At 38.8% G+C, this 23,180-nt stretch overlaps 3 protein-coding genes across 3 annotated transcripts in view; 1 reads left to right on the forward strand and 2 right to left on the reverse strand.

Annotated features, from left to right (window-relative positions):
* Positions 1-245: 245 nt before the first annotated feature.
* On the forward strand, positions 246-2,234 carry LOC123869700. The gene has a single exon (XM_045912690.1). The coding sequence runs from the start codon at positions 255-257 to the stop codon at positions 2,232-2,234; it is 1,980 nt and encodes a 659-aa protein (XP_045768646.1). The 5' UTR covers positions 246-254.
* Positions 2,235-5,018: 2,784 nt separating this feature from the next.
* On the reverse strand, positions 5,019-16,787 carry LOC123869398 (pleckstrin homology-like domain family A member 1). Its single transcript, XM_045912304.1, has 6 exons — positions 16,767-16,787; positions 7,962-8,086; positions 7,116-7,239; positions 6,649-6,771; positions 5,818-6,051; positions 5,019-5,418 (listed from the first exon to the last, which is right to left on the reverse strand). The coding sequence occupies exons 1-6, from the start codon at positions 16,785-16,787 to the stop codon at positions 5,086-5,088; spliced, it is 960 nt and encodes a 319-aa protein (XP_045768260.1). The 3' UTR covers positions 5,019-5,085.
* Positions 16,788-19,167: 2,380 nt separating this feature from the next.
* Positions 19,168-23,180, reverse strand: part of LOC123869399 (activating signal cointegrator 1 complex subunit 2 homolog) — a 32,542-nt gene continuing 28,529 nt past the window's right edge. The window contains exon 4 of the transcript XR_006796883.1: positions 19,168-19,180. The gene's annotated coding sequence lies outside the window, so the exon portion shown is untranslated. The remainder of the gene's footprint in view (positions 19,181-23,180) is intronic.

Raw genomic sequence — 23,180 nt, forward strand, 5'->3', positions numbered from 1 at the left:
GACGTCTTAGCAGTGGCCACAGCGCACGTCGCTCGCATGTTATATGAATGGACAATTAAACAATTGGGATCTTACACGCAAGTGGATGCATAGAAAAAAGATTTTCCGTTTCAGATAATGAAGTGACAACAATAGCGTTGTTTGCGTAAGGCGTTCGCACGCTGGGACGCAAGTGGGGCGATATTTTATATAGAGGAGTGGTGAGTGAGGCCCACGCCTTAGCTCCGTCATGCGGCTGCCGGCCTTCTACCGAGATGAACCTGCTCATACTCCTCGCTTGCATCACCATCGCGGCAACTGCAGACCTCACCAACTCGACCGAGAATGCCACGTCCACCGAACCGCCGGCCAGCTCCACCAACTCAACCAAAGAGATCCTCAAGGCCAGTGAAACAGGTGACCCGACCAAAACTGAGATAGTCAAACAAATCCGCCGACTAAACGAAGATGGATCATACACTATTGGCTACGAAGCCAACGATGGGACGTTTAAAATAGAGAGCCGAGATGTTTTAGGAAATGTCAAAGGAACTTTTGGATACCTGGATGACGATGGAGAAATAAAACGAGTCACTTACTCATCCTCGGGTGATAGTACGCCTGTTCCAGTGACAACTAATACTACACCGACTACGCCGACGATGGTTGTGAGAGTCAATAAAACAGTATCATCAACGACTAGAAGACCTCTTGCAACTGTAGTGTATCCGACAAGAGGCAGTGCTACAACCAGGGGAACAGTGATACAAGCGATACCACGGCGCAGACCAAGTTCAATCCGATCATCGATCGAAATGTCCACCGAAAAGCAAAATCTCGAAGAAACCACAGCTAGTTCCCAAAACCTCTATCGAAAAGATGACATAATGAAAATTCGAGTGCAATCAACAAAATCAGTGCCAGTTACAGTGAAAGACGATTTAGTTACAAAGCAGACGACTACCGCTACCCCACAAACGTTAAAACCTGTGTATGAACATAGCAATGAAAAAGAACCTGATGTTAATAAATCTAATGGTATTCGACGTCAACTATCCGGAACTAGTTCTAATCACCACATGGTAAGTCTTCGGCAGTCTATGGGAGATGACTCAACTGATGTTTATGGAAGCCATCAGTCGCATGGAACGTTGCGTCCTTTGTTCACTACGACAACTTCACGACCGAGGCTTATACCCTTACACTCTTTGCTAGCGGCGAGACAGAAAATACAACAGCAGTACCAGGATGCGCAACTGGAAGATCAAGAAACAACGATAGAAGCTAGTACAGGACGTGTTTTTGAGCATGAAAACGTAGTGACGACGAATCCAGTGCCAGTAATTCACATACCAGCTCATAGACCCGTGGAAGAAAGAGTTTATGACCCGCCAGTGTACCGCCGACCTTCGACTATTCAGTTCCGAACGCAAGAATACCTGAGAGACAACCCTGGAGCACCCATTCCTATAGGTAACCAGCGGCCCTTTCTCCATTATGAATACCAGGACAAAGTATTGGACCCTCAGTATGTAAAAGAACATTCTCAACCGAAAGCTTCTGAAGCGTCAGCGGTTCCATACGAGTTAAGACCAGTTGCAAGAGTTGTTCAGATACCAGTAGACGAGAGAGGCGTACCAATTCAAGGTTACGAAGCAAGATTCGTCAACCCGTACCGAAGTCAGACACTGTTCCAGAGATACGAACCAGTCAACGACATGCAATCTATCTCGGCTCCTGTAAGTACAAGAGATTTTAAGCGCTTACTTCATATTTTGATACTAAGACAGAATCGTTTGCAAAATTTAATGGATCAGTTGATGCCCGGGCCGCCGTACCAGCCGGTTTCGTACCGCCGCGAGCCTTACCAGCCCCGCCATTATCAAGACGATGACCGTTACGATTACAGATACGAACCACAGTATAGGCAGGATGTTTATTCGAACCAAGTGCAATACGATGACCAGTATGAGAGCCAGAGATATGTCCCTCGGCGAAGATATACCCGTCCTTACGACTCGCAGAGTTCGGCTTCCAACCATATCGATGAAATACCCGAATATCTTCCCGTTGAGGTGAGGGAAGCTTTGCTCCTGAAGATGCTTCTACTGGCCATCAGCCCTGACTTCGTACCTACTCCTGCACCGGCTACTGAACTCACAACCGCAGCACCACCAAGGAAACAGGTGAGAAACGTTCAAATACTCGGAGAAGAAGGTTCTACAAATACAAAAGCGACGCAAACTAGGCCCTAGGTATTTAAGTACATCTATTTATTATTGATTAGGCGTTATTTTTAAAATCAAAATACTCGATGGTATTAATATTTTTACGCTATTGTATATAATTTTTTTGATACATAGTTTGTAGAATTGTTTTAGTGATTTAGATAAAAGATTTCACTTAACAAAAGCCTTTTATTTTCGATATAAATATTTTTAACATCTCAAATTTCGTGAGTCTTATTTACATTAATAAAAATACTGTAAGAGTATGTTCAATATTTTGAAACAGTAATTTATGAGACAATTTTCTCCCAACTCAATTGACTCAACCTAGCAATTTTCTGTTATTATCATTCTATCACAGTTCCTACTTTTATAAATCTAAAACTGACTGACTAACGTAACGCTCTAGAAATTTGAATTTTCGTTTTTAAGTTTTCTGGAGACGTAAGAAAAATGTTTTTCGACGAAAGATACCGGGGAGGGTCAGTAATATCCATAAAATTTATCCCATACTTTACATATTACAAAAATCTCCAGTATAAATTGTTTAACTCTATAGGTAGTATAACAAGGTTATGAGCGGTGGCTAATTTTGCAAGCAGTTAAAAGTAAAACAATATGAATGACAAACGAGCTCATGCAATATTTGCAATGGAAGCATTGTTTGGAACGTGTCGCCTCCACCCACGCATTCTCACGCAAGTGACGCAATACGCACATTATTACATGCATCTAATTGGAACAAAAATTCAGTCGTCTTCTTTAGCCGATAGACGTCTAGTAGACAAGTTTCTTACAGGGACTTCCACATGTACGTCGCCAATCCAGGGTATAATCTATCTCCATTCTTCAGCCCAATCCGTCCAGTAGTTTTTGCGTGAGGGAGTAACAAACATACACACACACACACATACAATCAAATTTTTGCCTTTATAATATTAGTGTGATTTTTATAGCATATTTTTTTTTCGATTCTTACTTTTCATGTTCAAGAAAAATCTGTTTTAAAGGTTCCGTACCTTAAGAGGAAAAACCCTTATAGGATCACTTTGTTGTCTGTCTGTCTGTCCTTCCGTCCGTCCGTCGTGTCTGTCAACAAGACCTATAGGGTACTTCCCGTTAACCCATAATCATGAAATTTTTATGCATAGTAGTTTTTGATTTATCGTGCAAAATGTCCGAAATAATACCCGAGTACGGAATCCTCGGTGCGCGAGTCTGACTCGCACTTGGCCGGTTTTTTTTCAAAACTAATATTTACCACTGTATAGATGTAATAGGTTTTTTACAGCTCATACAGTTTATTCTTAGGATTTCGTACCCGAACGATGGTACGGAACCCTCTACTCGCATTCGACTGGTTTTCAAAATGGCTATGATACACAGACTGACAGACGGAAAGAGGGATTAGAAACTAGGTATACCCTACCAAGGGCCCCTTGTTTTTCTAGGGAACCCTAAAAACTAATAGATCCTTTGGATAAACTAACAGCCACACTAATGATAAATCATATTGTCTGTTTGCGAATACAATAATTTTATTGTGCGTTACACAACCTCATGTGAACCTACAGCATACATACTGCAGTCGGGTAACAGGTATTGTTCCTAGTTTGCGGTCCATGGGAGCTTTACCCACGGCCTCTGGGCTTAGAGCGTTCATAACAATGCAGGTGTTGTGGAGATCATTGTGTAATCTCCTACATGGTGTATTACATATATGTAGACTGTTGTACTCGGATAACGCAACCTTGAATATTTTTGTGTTCGAAAAGTTGTGATAGCCTAGTGGCACTGGTTAGGAGGTCCACCTCCTAAGCGGAGGTTGGGGGTTCGATCCGGCACGCACCTTTAACTTTTCGGTCTTGCACCGCCGCCGCGCCGCCATCTAGTGGCTCCCTGCAACTGGTTTGATGTCGTATATCTACCTAGCAGCGGTCTGCTAACACTGCGTCTTCTGATGTGAGGTGATTTTTAACCCCCCATCCAAAAAGATGGGTGTTCTAAGTTTGACGTCTGTATCTGTGTATCTGTCTGTGGCATCGTAACTCCTAAACGAATGCACCGATTTTAATTTAGTTTTTTTTGTTTGAAAGGTGGCTTGATCGAGAGTGTTCTTAGCTATAATCGAAGAAAATTGGTTCAGCCGTTTTAAAGTTATCAGCTCTTTTCTAATTTTCTTATAAAGGTTTTTGTGTCGGGGGTTTTTTTTAAATTTTAAGTTTGACAAATCGGTATTTGGAAGTTGGCCGTAACGAAATAAAATCACACTTATTTATAATATTACTAAAAATGGCATTTATATTTCTTTAGAAACATGTTTGGCATATAATTAAATATACTTAGGTAATATTTATAAAAGTTATGATAAACTTCGAGATCATTTCAAACAAGCAAGCTACCAAAATTTTGAAGCAATTTTTCAGTATGATAGCCATTTTTACAAAATCAAACACATAACCCTCCTTTGGGCTTCGCCGCAGTCGGGTAAAAAATATCTGTACATCTAGGTATAATATTGTGTTTTCAGTATATTAATCGCGTTAAGAAAATAGTTAATCGTCAGAAATAGCTTCTTTTCACCAAAAGTCAGGTAGCTTTGACGGATTTTTAAAACTTGATATTTTATCCAGTGAATTTAAAATCATTTCAATAGTCACTGGTAAGTACAGCTACAACACGACGACTTTTTAATAGCTCATTGGTCAGCTTTTTGGACGTGAAGCTACAAATTTTAAGTAGGTAATGATCACTATTTTCTTAACACGATAGAACTAGCTATAGCAATAAAAATGCAATGAAAAGCGGATATATTAATTTAAAAAATTTGTTTAATTAACATACACTACATATTTACAATCGAATAATCGATATCGAACTAGAAGGAACCGAACGTAATATCGTGGGTGGCTGCGGCGCCTCCCTGAGGCAGGGAGTATTCCTTCAAGAGCTGGTCGAGCATGGAGAAAGACTGTTGGCGAGGTTGCTGCTGGAACTGGTTTGCTGAAGGGAATCTTTGATTAGACTCGTAATCTTGGCCAAAGTCTGCTTGGGTCTGTTTTGGTGAGAAATGTTGTGGTTGAGGCGCTGGCCTGAACTCCTGTTTAGGCCTGTACTGTTGTTGTCTGGGTTGTTGCGGCTCAGGATTGAAGAAACTTTCCCGGGAGGGTTCGGCTGCAGGAGCGGGGGCGGCGCCGGCGAAGAAGGCAGGCTGAGGAACAAATGAACAAAAGTGAAATGTAATTAAGTAAATGATTTATGTGGACACGATTTTATTTTTAATTTGTCAATCAAATTAAAAAACTTGTTTTTAATTTAAAAAATTGTTAAATAAGTGGTAATTTTTTCTCCAGAAGTCTTTTCAAGGATAAGCTCAATTATGATTAGTCAATATCCCATAAACAAAACCCATAGAAAATAACTCAAGTAACCAGCTGGAATAGGAGCGGAATGTTGAAACGGGGGTTTATACTGCTGTTTTAGTTGAGGCCTTGGCCTACTGTTTGCTGTTGCGGTCGAGACATTGGCGTATAGTGATGATGAGGTCTACCTCACTGTTGACCTGTACTCGACGTCAGTAAATAACCAAACCTGATATGAAATAGCTTACCCTAGGGGGAGTAGGAGCGGACTGTTGAGGCGGTGGCCTGTATTGCTGTTGTGGTTGAGGGGTTGGCCTGTACTGTTGTTGAGGTTGAGGCGCTGGCCTGTACTGTTGCTGGGGTTGAGGGGCGCGGTAGGGTTGTGGGGTGGGGCGGGGCGCGGGGCGGGGTGTTGGGGCAGGTTCTTCGTAGTCGTAGTCTACGGGTGCAGGCTCGCGGTACTGGGAGCGGCCGCCTTGGTTCTGTAACGGAGATAACTAATATGAACATCTGTAACAGTATTCACCATACAAATGGTCAAGGATGGAGCAAATGCCTTGCCCATTTGTTAGGTCTATCACGTTTTATAAATATATCACATAACTTCTTTCACCGTAAAACGTTTTTAAGAATCGTACTTATTGGCTTTTTGTCCATTTATTACAATGTTCGCTTATGCGAGATCATCGACGAGCGAAGCGACGGTGATGCCCTCTCCGTGCACAGGCTAGAAGCCGTACTTGTTCACAGTATATAACTCTTTATTTTACAAAAGTTTAAAAAATCTATTAAAAGTATGTTCCTGCCAAAAGCATATTATATAATCGAAGGTTATGTCAATGATAAAAAAGCATGGGTTTGACTTACTGCAATTGCTTGTTTAGTATGGAAAATTATTGTAAATTGAAAAGAGCAACCGCCGAGTTTCTTGCTGGTTGTTCCATATTACATATCTATGGGTTCTTCTCGGTAGGAACGGCATTCCGAACCAGTGGTAAATTATTTTGACGATTTAAAAACATTTGTAAAAGTTTATTTGAATAAAAATCCATTCTATTCTATTCTATAAACCTCTTTACCTTGCTCGGCCTGAGTCCCTCCTCGCGTGTGGACTCATCGACGAGTGTGGGGGGAGCGACGGTGATGCCCTCTCCCGCGGGCTGGAAGCCGTACTTGTTGGCTCCATACTCGATCACGCGGACCTGGAATGTAAGAACAGTACTTTATCAGATAAGTGAAACAAAGGCACCTATCTAAGCAACGTTCGTTGACCTCAGCGTCACATGTTTTATTTGCAATACATTGCGAACTTTTGACAAATACAGAATTTTTATATATTTTTTTTTTTGTAGTATCGTACCAGTAATCACCAGTACTTATATCTCGTGTCTTCGTTTTTGCTAGCATTCTAATTTCGAATAACACTCTGCATGTATAGGTATCATGTATGGACAAGTCTATTATATTGTATGGACTATAGCTATAGACATAAAAAGAGGACAAGTGGAGCACAGCTATAGAAAGGGTAGATGTAGGTTTGACTGACCTTGCCGGTGTCGTCTTTGTACCCGTACTTGCCCTTCACCTCTCCGGTGGGCGACTTGGTCTCGATCTTGAAGGAGCCATCACCCGACTCATATCCGTATGTGTATGAGCCGTCTTCGTTGTGCCTGGAATGGTGGACAAAATATTTCTAAAAAAAATATATTCAAAAATCTTTTTTTTTTTTAATTCATAGACTAGTAGCGCTTGACTGCAATCAGACTTGCTGGCAAGTGATGATGCAGCCTAAGATGAAGCGCGCTTGCAGTACAAGATGTCTATTCAATCCCAACTTGAATGAAGGTAACCATATTTTGGAGGAGAAAAGTGATGCCGCTTTGTACGCCTCCGTGGAATTTAGACTATGTACGGGTGGAGAACTTAGCAATGCCTTGCGGTACGATAGCTGAAAGGTGAAGAAGGAACCAGGTCAATAAATTCTTGGACACACTTTCCGAAATATATCCTGTAGAATACCGATAGATAGGCAACTTTGCGACAATATTTGAAGTCTGATATTAACCAGCGCTTCGTCGCCAATGACCCTTCTAGCGCGACGATCTACTGAATCCAATGCATCAACCTGGTTGAATTGGCAGAGTCTCCCATAAATAGCTACACTATTCCATGTACGATTGAACTTGAGTAAAAATCTAAAAGCTATTAAAGACTTTGAGGATGGCAAGTTTCTTGTCAGCTGTTTTTGCCTTGGATTCGATGCATTGTCTAAGGTTAAGATTGGACGATAATACATATAATATGTTAATTCCTAGAAGCTTGACACTACCTGTTATTGAAACGGGAATAGTTGGGAAAATCGGAGTAAGCGGGGTTTATTAAGAGGGCTCACCTGTTGATCTGTTTAAGAATGGCCACAGGCGGGGCGTAGGTGCTCTTCGGCTCGGACGGGATGTAGCGCGGCGCGCGCTCTTCTTGGTATTGCGCGTGTGCGCACGCGCACAGTGCCAGAATTGCCTGCAACCACAACAAAGAAAACCTTAATTTTTCATTTGATTGTAATTTTTAGCCGTTGACTGCGATCTCTCTTGCTAGCAACTTGCTTGCATCGACAAAGCGTGCAAGTGCGCTGCTTGTAAATTAATGTATTGATATTATAATAGCGAAAGTTTGTGTGTATGTGTGTATGTTTTTTACTCTTTCACACAAAACTACTAGACGGATTTCACTGAAAATTCGAATGAAGATAGATTATAACCTGGATTAACACATAGTCTACTTTTTATCCCGGAAAGTTAAAGAGTTCCTACGGGATTTAAAAAAAATCTATATCCACGCGAACGAAGTCACGGGCATCAGCCAGTAATTACTATTCTATTAGTCCCATCCATAAAACAGATTTTGATACTTGATAATATATAGATAGCCTGTATCCCGGAGGCATAGGCTATTTTTGATCCCGGAAAATGAAAGACTTCCCACATGATTTTTTGGAACCAAGTCCACGAAGGAGTCACCGGAATCCTCTAGCTATAAATAAACTGGAGTAAAAAGTAAAAACGTAGTTTTTTTTCACAATTTCCGTACTTTTGATCGATTTGCCAACATATAAATAGACTATGCCGTTCATAAAAAGCCGGGTAGCAAGAAATGTTTAGTAAGACTTGCACGCACTATGAGCACTTAACTTCGTACAGAATTACATAAATACCGGTCAAGTGCGAATCAGACTCGTAAACGAAGTGTTCCGTACCATCGTACAAGGAATGACACTTTTTAATTTTATCGATGTAACCACAAAATCAAGGTTTTCGGATTTTTTCTTATACTTGTCCTTGCTACTTGCCAAATTTCAGGATTCTAGGTCAGCGGGAATTGCCCAAGGTTTTAGGTTTTCATTCCCTTGACAGATAGACAGACAACGAAGTGATCCTGTAAGGGTTTCTTCTTTTTCTCAAGAGGTACGGAACCCTAAAAATGGACTATTACTTAATGTTTACGACAAATCCGCGTAAATAATATCGTACTTGATAATAACATAAACGCCTTTTAGAGCATGCTCAGTTACAAAACGAGAAACGACCTTGGTACATTCTTTGTACGGAATTACGAAAAAAATAATTTTTGTTTAGAAAAATGCCGCTTTGGCACGTGGTGGAGACGTTGACTCAATTCTTAGGAGGATGCGTTTTACTATTTTTATTATATTTATTAGACTGTTGAAGTATCTTAGTGCAAAACTTAATCGCAGTTATTTAATAACGTGCATCTACTACACTAAATATCTAGATACGATAAGGAAGATTTAACACAATGTGATACATTGAAATGTTAGGAGTGTTTTCGGTGTGTGTCCCCTACAAACGAAGTTTGATATAATACGAATACGTATAAACCAACCAAATTCAATGAAATTTTGTGGGTATATTTTGTTGTGTTGTCTGTGGTTTGTTTTTAAGCTATAATCGCTGACTTTTAGGAAACGACAGTATAACATCCGTCGTGGATCGTGGATGAAACATGTAGAGAGGATGATGCCCAGTAGAGCAGTTTGAATGATGACAAGATGGACACCACAACAAAAAAAACACTAATAAAAAAAGACTAAAGAAAGAAGAAAATTGGAAACCTCATAATATTATGGGAGAAATAAGTAAATGATAGAAATTAATGGAGAAAAAATCATAAAGGCGGCCAAGACCCACAAAATGTACCGAAAGAAGAAAAGAAAAGCCATTGTGGTTTCTTAGGTTTCCGTATAAATTTAGATTATACACTTCACGTGTTTCGCCTTTAACTCCTCCTAAGTTCTACCATAGATACGTGAAAAAAGATGCCGAAAAGAAATTCCGCACACGTTTTTCCGCTCGCAAAATTTCGCTATGCTCTTACATCTTACGCCAGCATTAGACAGAGGTTACGCATTGATGAATTTACGTGTCAAACCGTTTCTGTTCTATTTCGTTAGATCGCTGGTTAGGATATTGTAACAAATCATGCGCTCATATAAATTATAACCACTTGAAAAGTTGAAATGTTTTGATGGAAAATTATATATTTACTTTCCGTGCACTGAAATAATATGGGACAGTGTTAAATACTAGATGATGCCCGCGACTTCATCCGCACGAATTTACATAGGTTTTTAAAAATCCCCTGTTAATTCTTTGATTTTCCGGAATAATCTATTATTTTTTGTACCAACGCGACGTTCTTGCATATAATTTAGCGAAAATCGCAATAATAAATTACAAGTATTAGGTATATTTTGTAACATTTCCCCGCGTTAATAGCCTCTGATGACAGAAGGAGTGGATTATTTTTTGGGCAAAGGATCAGCATGGCTGTCTAGCGCGGAAATGCAGCCAGTATTCTTGGCACCATTCCACGCGGGCATGCTTTGTAATAAGATAAGGCTAGCTTTAAGTTTTATTGTAATATATTTAGGAATTCAACATTTTGGCCTGAAGGCTCTGAAATTAAGTAAAGCTGTCACTTTGGTATTTTTGCCGATTCCGTGTTCCGGTTGATATGCGTCGAAATGGAATCAATTACAGAACTCTTTGTCTGCCGGTGGTGTGTAATTCGCACAAAGGGCGGCAAATCGGAAAGTAGACTGGTTAGAGGCCACGGCCCGGTCCGGCCGGTCGCTGGCGGGTGCCGGGTAGCCACATGCGCGTCGTGTACAGGATATGTCTCAAGACACGTGACAAAACAGCCGTATGCACGTGATAGTTTTTTAAAAAAACGTCAAAAGGAAAAACGGAACCCTTATAGGATCACATCTGTTGTCTGTCTGTCTGTCTGTCCGTCGTGTCTATCAAAAAACCTATAGGTTACTTCCCGTTGACCAAGAATAATGAAATTTGGCAGGTAGGTAGGTCTTATAACACAAATACAGGAATAAATCTAAAAACCGCGAATTTGTGGTTTCAATTTTCAAAGTAAGATAACTATACCAAGTGGGGTATCATATAAAAGGGCTTTACGTATTCATTCTTAAACAGATTTTTATTTATTTTTATGCATAATAGTTTTTGATTTATCGTGCAAAATGTTGGGAAAATACCCGAGTACGGAACCCTCAGTGCGCGAGTCTGACTCGCACTTGACCGTTTTTTTTTTACCTTGCGATTGACTACCATTAGACGAGAATGTAAAAAAAGTAAGCTGTGATAGCCTAGTGGTTAGAACGTCCGCCTCCTAATCGGAGGTCGGGGGTTCGATCCCGGGCACGCACCACTAACTTTTCAGTTATGTGCGTTTTAAGCAATTAAATATCCCTTTCTTTAACGGTGAAGGAAAACATCGTGAGGAAACCTGCATGCCTGAGAGTTCTCCATGTTCTCAAAGGTGTGTGAAGTCTGCCAATCCGCATTGGGCCAGCGTGGCAGACTATGGCCTAATCCCTTCTCATTCTGAGAGGAGACCCGTACTCAGTAGTGGGGCGGAAATGGGTTGATCAACAGACGAGAATGTCCTACGGATAAAGAACGGATGGCGACACTGTTGTATCACGTTCCCGGTAGTGCGCTAGTGCGGTAGTGCAGGGTGGTGTGGAATTACACCCACCCAGCTGTAATGCGCCTACCTCCTACATCACATACCTACTCATCTACATATTAGAGGTACATAATATCATCGTCATCATGATCAACCAATCGCCTCTCAGAATGAGAATAATTTGGCCAGAGTTTACCATGCTGGCCGATCGGCAGAGGGTATTACTAAGACCTCTCAGGCTTGCAGGTTTTCTCACCTTCTCATTCAGAGAGGAGGCCATTACTCAGTAGTGAGCCGATAACAGGCTAATAATAATGATCAACCCATCGCCAGCTCAGAGAGACAAGAAGAAAGATAGAGAGAGAGAGAGGAAAAAAGACTAATACCATAGACCAGGGGTCTCCAAACTTTGAAACTTGTTGTACTGGACTTATTGTATATCAAATCTTTGAAAAGAGAAATCGCCGAGTTTCTTGGCGGTTCTTCTCGGTAGGAAAGGCATTCCGATTTCCGAACCAGTGGTAGATGCTTTTGACGATTCAAAACAACTTGTAAAAGTCTAATCTAATTGAATAAAAATATTTTGAATTTGAATTTGAAGCCTTAGGGCCATAATAACTTTGTCAGTATGTTCCAAGGGCCAAAACACTTTAAATTTTTCTGCCCCATAGTCTATACGTATGTATAGGTACTAGGTATACTTTGCAATAAATACCTAAATGATTGATTGCGACAAAGAAAAATAACATAATTCCAGACTTATAATATACTTAGTCGAAGATTTGATTTAATGAAGGCTAGCTGTGAATTCAAGTACTTTATAAAATAAACTAGCTGATGCCCGCAGCTTCGCCCGCGTGGATTGGTCAGATCCCCTGCAGCATCAGGATTGAGGAGTTGGACCCCAAATTTTTTATAAAACAATGTCGCAAAGTTTCTCTATCGATTAAAAAAGAAATGACGCAAATCGGTTCAGAAATCTCGGAGATTTCGGTGTACATAGGTAGAAAATCATAACTCCCTTTTTGAAAGTCGGTTAAAAAAGTAGCCTATGTTACTCCCTGGTCAATTTTCTACCTCTGTGAAAATCCCGTCAAAATCGGTTCAGCCGTTCCCAATATTAGCCTTTTCAAACAGACAGACAGACAGACAGACAGACAGACAAAAATTTTAAAAACGTGTGATTCAGTTATAGTATCGTTCAAATAACCATATGACCTTAATATGCGGTAGTTATTTCGAAATTACAGACAGACACTCCAATTTTATTTATTAGTATAGATTATACCTATACCTAGTTTGCACGATTACAAGATTACTTGGCACGTGGTCCAAGTCAGGTAGAACCTGCCCTATAAATAATTCGTAAACATTGTTTCATTGAAGGCTACTAAGTAGGTTCTTTGTCCCTTTAACATTCGTCTGACTTGAATTGGATTTCTTGGATTTCTTGATTTTCTTGGAAAATTAGCTTTGGACATATACATATAAAAATTAGCTTTAATTCCGTGCATGTATATCTTTGATTCGATCTAGCGATGGATTTTTTTAATTAGATTTTGATTACTTGTTTTCATAAAGTCATCCTATTGATAGGCGATGTACCTAAAAAGTCAGTCTCAATCTTGGACTAACGATTTTCACAGAATAAGGAAGCAAAATTGTACCCAGTATTATTTGAAAGAGGAAAGCTCTCGTTAAAAATAGGCAAGTATATTTTTTGATTAGACTAGTACGAAAACGATTTTTCAATTTATCTGAAGCACTTGCAGATAACTACATAAAATTATTAAAAAAAAGAAAATAGAAAAAAAAATTATGTCCGCCTCTTCCCGAATGTGTGACCACCATCCATGTAGGTGGAAAAGATAATAATTTCAAGAAGTAAGCCGGTTGTGACAGCAATACACTGATTGTTACGAATCAACCCACGTGGTCCGAACCCATGACTAACGGGTAATAATGGTACCACACAACTACCACGCAATTGCCACTGTTACTGCTATAATGACTCTATATGGCTATCGGGTAAAATATGCTGTTTTGAATTGTAGTCAAATATTATCTGTTCGTGATAACTCCACTACAACAGAGTTCAGAAATCACTCATCGTCACCATCATCATTTTTTTAGGGTTCCGTACCTTAAAAGGAAAAACGGAACCCTTATAGGATCACTTTGTTTTCTGTCTGTCTGTTCGTCCGTCCGTCCGCCGTGTCTGTCAAGAAAACCTATAAGGTACTTCCCGTTGACCTAGAATCATGAAATTCGGCAACCGAAAACAGTGAATTTGTGGTGGCAAAGATAACTATACCAATTAGGATGTCATATGAAAGGGTTGTACCTGAACGCAGTATAGGTGCCATAGCTCGAGCAACAGTACGATAATGTAGTACCACGACTTCCACCATGAACCCATTGCCTCAACCTCCTGAAGAAAAGCTCCTAATGTGAGGAAAATGGAAAACTAGAGATAGCAGAAGTCTTACTCATGGAAGAGGAAGATACATGCAAGAAAATAGAAAGAAAAGGAGACCAGTATCCACAAATGGTTATAAACTGTCATCTTCATCATGATCAACCCATCTCCAGCCTAAGTACAAGTCTCCTCTCAGAATGAGAAGGGTTTAAGGCTATACTGCCACACTGGCCCAATGCGGATAGGCAGACTTTTGAGTGGTATGTAGGTAAAGGGGTAGATTATAGAATGCCATAAAAATATGATAAGTTGTTAGGACACGAATACTGATGGAATGTGTAGAAGAACTTCCGAGGAGAATGGAAAATGACATAAAATATGGTAGGTATAGTTACGATAAATGTAAGAAAATTATGGAGGAAACCAGGATCCACAAAGAATTATAGTGCCTCATAAAAACGTAGGCAGATAGGTGCTTTACCATGTCTTGAGTAGGTAGGTACGAACCTTGTGATCGAGAGACCCCATTGTAAAATTTTACACTTTTACAATAGTAATAGAGTTATTTTTGGATTATTTCATTTGTTGTCTTTCAATTAGGGTAAGGCAAGCATTATTTAAAACTATTCTGAATTGCAGAACGATAGGATGCAGTAGAAGGTCCCTTTTGTACCATTTTGGTACGGAATTCTGAAAATGACCTCAGAATCGAATTCCAGTCCAGCTATTCGATATCGCGCGGCTTTATCGAAAATATTTAATATTTATTACTTGTAATAAGGCCACGTAACTAGACCTTCTACCTATACCAAAGCTGTAATTGTAATAGTTTTATTGGAACTTGATCGAAACCACAGAATTCGGAATAATTATAGAAGTGATAATGGAGCGTGAGAAGTCTGGTCAAACATCAATACATATTATTCTACTAGCTGATGCCCGCAGCTTCGCCCGCGTGGATTGGTCAGATCCCCTGCAGCATCAGGATTGAGGAGTTGGAATCCAAATTTTTTATGAAACAATGTCGCAAAGATCCTCTATCGATTAAAAAAAAAATTACGCAAATCGGTTCAGAAATCTCAGAGATTTCGGTGTACATAGGTAGAAAAACACAACTCCCTTTTTGAAAGTCGGTTAAAAAAGTAGCCTATGTTACACCCTGGTCAATCCTCTACTTGTCTGTGAAAACCCCGTCAAAATCGGTTCAGCCGTTCCAAAGATTAGCCTTTTCAAACAGACAGACAGACAGACAGACAGACAGACAGACAAAATTTTTAAAAACGTGTGATTCAGTTAAGGTATCGTTCAAATAACCCTATGAGCTTAATATGAGGTAGTTATTTCGAAATTACAGACAGACACTCCAATTTTATTTATTAGTATAGATTAAAAACTCTAGTGAAGTAGTATTTTAATCCAAAATTTTTATTTTATATAAGACAGAAAATGTCTATTATAACATTAATTAAGATTTCTATGTGTCGACTTCAAAGTTCAAAGTAATTTTGAATACAATAAGAATGTAAAAGTTTTTTTTTAACGTCTCAGGAAGACAAATTATTACAGGGGTTCCGTACTCGAAAAGTGCCAACGGGACCCCATACTAAGCCTCCGCTGTCAGTCAGTCTGTCCATTCATCCATCTGTCTGCCAGCAGGATGTATTTCATGAACCGTTATAAGTAGAGAATTGTCACAGAGTGTGCATTTCTATAACAACAAATAAATAATATAATAAAAAAATTCAAGATGGCCGCAAAACAAATTAAAAACAACAAAAATTGAAAATGTTAAACAACAAAAATTGAACATCGTTATTTCTAAGAGGAAGCTATAGGGCTCATAAGCTCAAGACTCGTCTCTACATCTCAAAATGATTCCTTGAAATCCACTACATAAGTACCAGTTTTAATTTTCATGACAACACTGTACCACCTTGTAATCCAAAAAAATCCAATATGGCGGACGGTAAATGTCAAAGTCGTAGATATTTTTTAATAACAACCTGTATCAGTTAATGGATCTAATTATAAGTGACATGGCCGCCGCACCTTGGTATACTTCCATTATCACAGACAAAGAACACGCTCACTATCACTTATCATGCTATCACGACGATATCACGATGTTATCACATCACACGCAATCGTTGCTTAGGGAAAGTTCACTTGTCGTTACAGTTTAAAAACACGAACCATAAAGCACTCATTACGTAACACGTTAATTAATGAAATAAATTAGTAATTTAGTAAATATACTATTCCTGAAAAATAAACAATTTTTCAAATGAAAGTAAGTAAATTAAAGGAAATTTCGAAGGAGGAATCCCCAATCAAAAATACATTATGTATAGATACTTACCTAATTATTTTTTTAATTCGCAATGGAAAGTTTTTTTAAAGTTAAATAAATTTTTTTTTTTAAATAAAAGTTTCGTTTTTGATTATTATTATTTACTTAGATATTATAAATGGACAGAAAAGAAGCAAAAAGGGCTCTGAAAATAGTAGGTTGGTAAAGCATATATAGTAGTACTATTGTATATTAGGTATAGTAAATGTAATACATAGTATGTATAGGATATGATTTTCGCAAATAAATTGTAGTGGTTTTCGGCTGGAATCATTAACATTTTTTGTAAAAAAAAAAAAATTATAAAAATATTCAAATTAATTATTAAAATGGCGGACTCTTCGAGATCCCTATCACTTCCTGGTTCCCGAACGGATAAAAAAATTAAAAAAAAAAAGTAAAATTTAGGACAAATTGCAACGTACCAATCGCGCTATCGCCGTCATGTCGACAAGTCGGAGGCGCGGCGCGGGTGTTTGCCCCTTTTATACCTTTCGGTTTGGCCTTTCACTGATTTTAGTTTTATTTATTTTACAGGGGATGCTGTCTCCATGCGGATCCTTTTATCCCGGGTTATCCTTGTAGTGAGACCTAGGGCGTTTTTTATTGGTAGCCAAGTTAGCGCTTGAGTGTAAACATGCTGTAAACTCAAAGATGGTAACTGACGCAACCGTATGATGTATACTCGCAATCTTTTTACGGTTCGGTACCCGAAGAGTGCCAACGGGAGCCTATTCTGTTTGTCCGTCCGTCTATCTGTCAGTGGGCTGTATCTCGTGAACCGTAATAGGTAGAGAGGTGAAATGTATATTTCTATTGCCACTATAACAGTAAATAATAAAATTTTCAAAATGGTCGTCATGAAAATTAAAAAAGTTTTTTTATGGGTAGTAGGAAATCGTCATGGATGTAATTGAAATGTTCGACTTCACTGAGGTTTTCTCGGTGACCTACGGACTAAAATGTCCTGCCGTCTCCGGCTATCCTTCCCGGAACTGCGATGCGTATATCATCGTTTTAAATACTAGAAGTAAAAATTAGGGCTTGCCTGCTTAAATGGCTCCGTAATACTGATGAATGACAAATTACCGCCTCCCTCGAAGACAACTGAAAATATTTATGTAAGTACTCTTTACTTTTGGTGAAAAAAGAAAAACTAGAAGAACAGCTTTACAACTTTGTCTTTTTGCTCTCTTATGGCTGATCAACAGTGATTTTCGTAAATGTCAATGTGGACTTTGTGAATAAATCTTTGAATGCTTATTTTTACCAATTTCAGGAAGGAGATAATAAATATACAATTTGTACTTGTTCCAAAACTAGCTCACCCGCCCCGATTTGGTTGCCATTTCTGAAAATCTAAGTACGTTATAGATTAATACATAGAACCTATGCGTAAAATCCCAACAATATTATATTCATGAATAATATAAATAGGTATAATATTGCGCTGGTATTTTATGGAAGAGAGAGATTTCTGGCGCGTGAGTAGTATTCCCAACCTCTTTGTGTTACTGTAAACCTTCGTTGAAAATAAATTGTCTTTATTTTATGTAAATTAATATTCATAAACAAGTATGATGGATAATTGAATTAATTAAATTTCTACAAATTTTCTCTCAGTTTTGTAGTCACTTGTTGAAGTGCGTGGAATACATAGTGTTTGTGAACGAGTTCTTGATCTTGCATGATAATTGAGCAGTAGGTATGTTAATATTGCGTATGCAGGTGTTAGATAATGTCCATAACATCTCAACACCGATGTGTACATGTACCAAAAAAATTATGAGCCTATTATAAATTTATTAGCCGTGGGATATAATATGAGGACTAAAGTGTTTTTTTAAAACTCCAATGTAGTTAGAGTTGGAAGATCCCCATTAGGAGGACGGTACAAGTGAGCAACTAACTTTGAAATAGGAAAATCGGACGCATCAATCAACATTGCGATTACATTCCAATCATAGATTAAGGTGATTTGGAGACCACCGGCGAAGCTTAGGATTAGGTAGGCCCATTTTGTCGTTACAATCAAAATTTAATTTCACCAGAATGCTAATCCGAGTTACTTTCATAGCAGAGCCAAAATCTTTCAATAGAAAAACTGCCTTTTTCCGCGAGGAAAATCCATCGTTGATACACCAGCCAGGGGAGAACCAGGAAACTCTTACGAAGTTCCATCTCGAACAACAACGCGAACAAGGGACCGGCAACTCCTCGTTACTTTTTTAGTAGGTGTCCTTCGAAGCAGACCCACCACAACGTGCCCCTAAACACCATTAGAGACATGCACGAACCACAGCACGCCTATCACTAGGGCCATACTATGAGCGACGAACCGAGGTGATTATCACGATGGCTTATTCAAAAATCATCATCCTAAAAACTTTCTTGCGTACTTCACAAGGTACTTCAATTATAAATTGTACTAATTAATTGAGAAAGATACCCTTGATATTACAAATCCAATAAATGTCACATATCTACGGAATAGATCTAAAAGTGCGTTAAAGAATGATAGCAAGGACACATCTGGTCTAGAGCGGTAAACTAAATCGAACAAGACAACCTAAATTGAAACACTTAAATATTTTTATTGTCTTATAACCTGAATCGTTTTGTTACTAACCGCCGAAATTAATTATACTTGTAATCAATCCTATTAGAAAAAGAGCCAGCGCGTGCTAGACCTTCGTTAATTTACAAAACACAACACACAGACAAAGTTTCTCTGCGTATTCTCCCCAACACCCTGAACGATCAGCGACTATGAAGTTTGGATACAGGTAATAAAGGTATAAAAAACTTCAAGTCAAAGTATACATTTTTCACATAATATCTCACGCGCAGGTGACTATTCTCTGTGGAGATTAGCCACCGTGGCCGAAATCCGGTAAAAGGACATTATTCACCATCATCATCATCACAACCCTGTGGACTTCCACTGTTGGACATAGGCCTTCCCTAAAAAGCACCACCACACCCGGTCCTCATCCTTCCTCATCCAGCCACTTTCCGTCAGCCGCTTTATATCGTTGATCCATCGTGCTGGAGGGCGTCGCACACTACTCTTGCTTAAACGCGGTCTCCACTCAAGGACTTTCCAGCTCCAACAGCCATCGCCTCCACGACAGGCATGGCCTGCCCACTGCCACTTCAGCTTGCTAATAGTTTGGGCTATGTTCCCAAATGTATGTTGGTATGTATGGTACCTTGGTTCTCATGCGGATCTCCTCATTTCCTCCTTGGAATAATAATGTACTCAAAGAACATTATTATCCTCAAAGGACATTATTATCTTCAAAGGTTATTATTATTCCAAGAAAATCTCTATAATTACGTGAATAGTGATAAGGGGTCTCGACCTTCAGCAATGAAGAATACAACTATTGCATAGTATTTGATTGGTTTTTACGGATTGGTTACGAGGACTAATCCAAAGAAATCAGAACTAGATGTGTCCCTACTGGTAGCTTGACCCGGGTGACATAACACTCGGTCGAATGCAGTTGACATTGTGATTAATTGCACACTTACTTAGTCTTTGTTCTTGATTTTAGTGCAAAATACATCAACCTATTAACATGATTAGGGTTAATATTCCTATGTATGTACGTATGTATGTGAGTTTGCTTATTACACCACTAGCCGATGCCCACGACTTCGCCCGCGTGGATTTAGGTTTTTGAAATCCCGCGGGAAATCTTTGATTTTCCGGGATAAAAAGTAGCCTATGTGCTAATCCAGGATATTATCTATCTCCATTCTCAATTTCAGCTAAATCCGTCTAGTAGTTTTTGCGTGAAGGAGTAACAAACACACACACACTCACACACACACACACACACACACACACACACACACACTCACTCACACACACACACACATACAAACTTTCGCCTTTATAATATTAGTGTGATGTGATAACCACTATAACTTCTGGGGAACCGCCGCCGCATCAAGTCTGCTGCAAACTTGACTGTGTATGGCCAGCAAGTAAGGCGCAGACCTTCTAATAACTTTTTCAACTTGGGTCGTTGCGCAAGGGCTTGAGGCCCCTGCAAGAGCGAAGCCCTGGGTGGTTGCCCTGCTTGCCACCCCTAAGGCATCCACTGACTTTCCTCATCCAGCCGTTTCCCAAGCGAGTCCATCATCCCCGAAGACTTCTCGTGCTACGGTTATTTTAAGACTTTTCGGCTCCAACAGCCATTGCTCCATTGACAAGCATGACAGCTACTTGCTGCCATTAAAAGAATTTTGTTGAGCTAGCAATTAACATTCTCGTATCTAGACGTGTAAAATGCAGCCTTCGATATATTAGGACAACCGCGGTTTGACATTTGAGAATATCTATTTATTGCGGTTTTTGATAAATTGCTAAATAAGTATTATACCGTATGTAATGTACTATATCCGTATGTGATTTACCTCTAAGTGGCCAATAAAAACGCAATTTAATGTACTAAAACTTCCAAAAATTTTTAATATTCATGAAAAAATATTTTAATGCGACATAATATATGAGTTAATATTATGAGTAATAAATAATATAATGAGTACTGGTGATAGCTTAGTGGCGAAGAGTGAAGACGTTGGGCTTCTATTCTGGAGGTCGGGGCTTCGATCTTGGGCACGCATCTCTAATATTTCGGAGGGTTCTCTATAATGTTTTTAAAGGTGTGAAGTCTGCCAATGCTCACTAGGCTAGCGTGGCAGACTGTCTAAACCATTCTCAATCTGAGAAGAGACCTACGTGTGGTCGGCGATGGGTTAATCACAAGGTTGATCATGATGATTGTGAATAAGTACAGTAAAAATGAATAATGAGTGCATAGGAAAGATCTAACTGGTCCACCTCGGGACGGCATTCTTGATCGCTAAGGTCGGCACTGTACCAAGAGCGGAGAGCCCCTCTCGTTCACTGCTACATTGTAATGTCCGGCCACATTAACGGCCAACAACGCGATGTTCAACGGCGTTTCCCGTTAAACGTAGATGTAGCCATATTTTAACCACAATTCGGGCTGGCATATAGGACAACTATAAAAACCCTTTAAAAATATTAGAATAAAAAAAAACACAATTCAATTGGCAAGAACTAACTGTGCCACTAGGTTACCACCTCTTTTTTAACCCCCGACCCAAAAAAAGAGGGGTGTTATAAGTTTAACGTATATATCTGTGTATCTGTGTATCTCTCTGTGGCATCGTACCTAGTGGCTAAACGAATGAACCGATTTTAATTTAGTTTTTTTGACGTCATCTGTTAACGCGGTTGGATACAATTCAAACATTTCGAATAAAGTAACAGTTGAGTTCATAATAGTGAAGTTAAACGATATATAAATAATAATAATTAAACTTGTTTTCAGCCACAATCGCATTCCCTGACGGAAGTGCAGCGGGCCTTGGAGCTTTTTGCTTTACATGTTTTAATATATGAGGCTTCAATAATAAATATGTATATATATTAAGTAGTATTAATAGTTAGTGAAATAGCGGACATAATAATAGGTATATCCAAAAGGTCATAGCTTCAACCTCAAACGCTTTTAACTTTTATAAAAAGCAATTTGAGTCTTATTCTAATAATATTATTAAAGAACTAAACCGACTTATATTTACTATTATCCAAAATCTGGACTAAGTTTATTAAGTAATGGGGTTTTTGAACCAGTGGTAAATGCATTTGACGATTCTAAATAAAATGTAATAAAATATTGAAAAAAATCTAGGGGTTATAAATCTATACTTAGAAAAGAAAAAAACGATGTTTCTTAATACACCTACTTACCAACTTAATTTATTTTAGCTAAATTTCCATAAAACCTTGGAAAAATACTGAAAAACTCAAAAAAAAAACTCAATTCATTTATTAAAAGTAAAGTAGGTGCTATTGTAATCCTTTTGGTACTATTATACTACTTACCTACACAATATACCATTATTAGGAACTCCCAGTCGGTAATGCTTACGTTATTACCCTACTTATTTACAGATTACAATAATATACAAGTGTAAATTCTTTATAATTAACCCCCGACAAGTGAAGGTTACAATAACTAGAAAAGAGATGATAACTTTCAAACGGCGGAACCGATTTTAAGAACACTCTCGATCAAGCCACCTTTCAAACAAAAAACTAAATTAAAATCGGCTCATTGGTTTAGGAGCTACGATGCCACGGACAGATACACAGATACACGGATACACAGATACACACGTCAAACTTATAACACCCCTCTTTTTGGGTCGGGGGTTAATCAATATCATGTGTGAAATCTCGTTAAAAAATTATCATGGTTTACATTGGCATGAATATAATATGTAGATCAAGTTTATTTATACAGGAAGTGATATTTCTGTAAGACTCAAGCAAGCTTTGCGACTCTTAAATTTTGTGGCTATAGAGTAGGGAAAGCATAGAGTTAAATAATTCGGGTCAAAAAGCAGTACTATGTCTGTCTCCAGGATGCAAAATATCTCTATACTATTATTAACCCCCGACCCAAAAAGAGGGGTGTTATAAGTTTGACGTGTGTATCTGTGTATCTGTCTGTGGCATCGTAGCTCCTTAACGAATGAACCGATTTAAATTTAGTTTTTTTGACTGAAAAGTGGCTTAAGAGTGTTCTAAGCTATGATTGAAGAAAATCGGTTCAGCAGTTTGAAAGTTATCAGCTCTGTTCTAGTTTTCTTATAGAGGTTTTTGTGTCGGCGGTTTTTTAAATTTCGAGTTATTATTATACTATATATAGCTCGATTACCACTCACTGACTCACTGACTCATTGACATAATTGTTCTCCTAGAAAGAGACGGAAAATGATATAATGATGTA

The sequence above is a fragment of the Maniola jurtina genome, chromosome 11 (assembly GCF_905333055.1).
Source record: "Maniola jurtina chromosome 11, ilManJurt1.1, whole genome shotgun sequence".
Classification (NCBI taxonomy): domain Eukaryota; kingdom Metazoa; phylum Arthropoda; class Insecta; order Lepidoptera; family Nymphalidae; genus Maniola; species Maniola jurtina.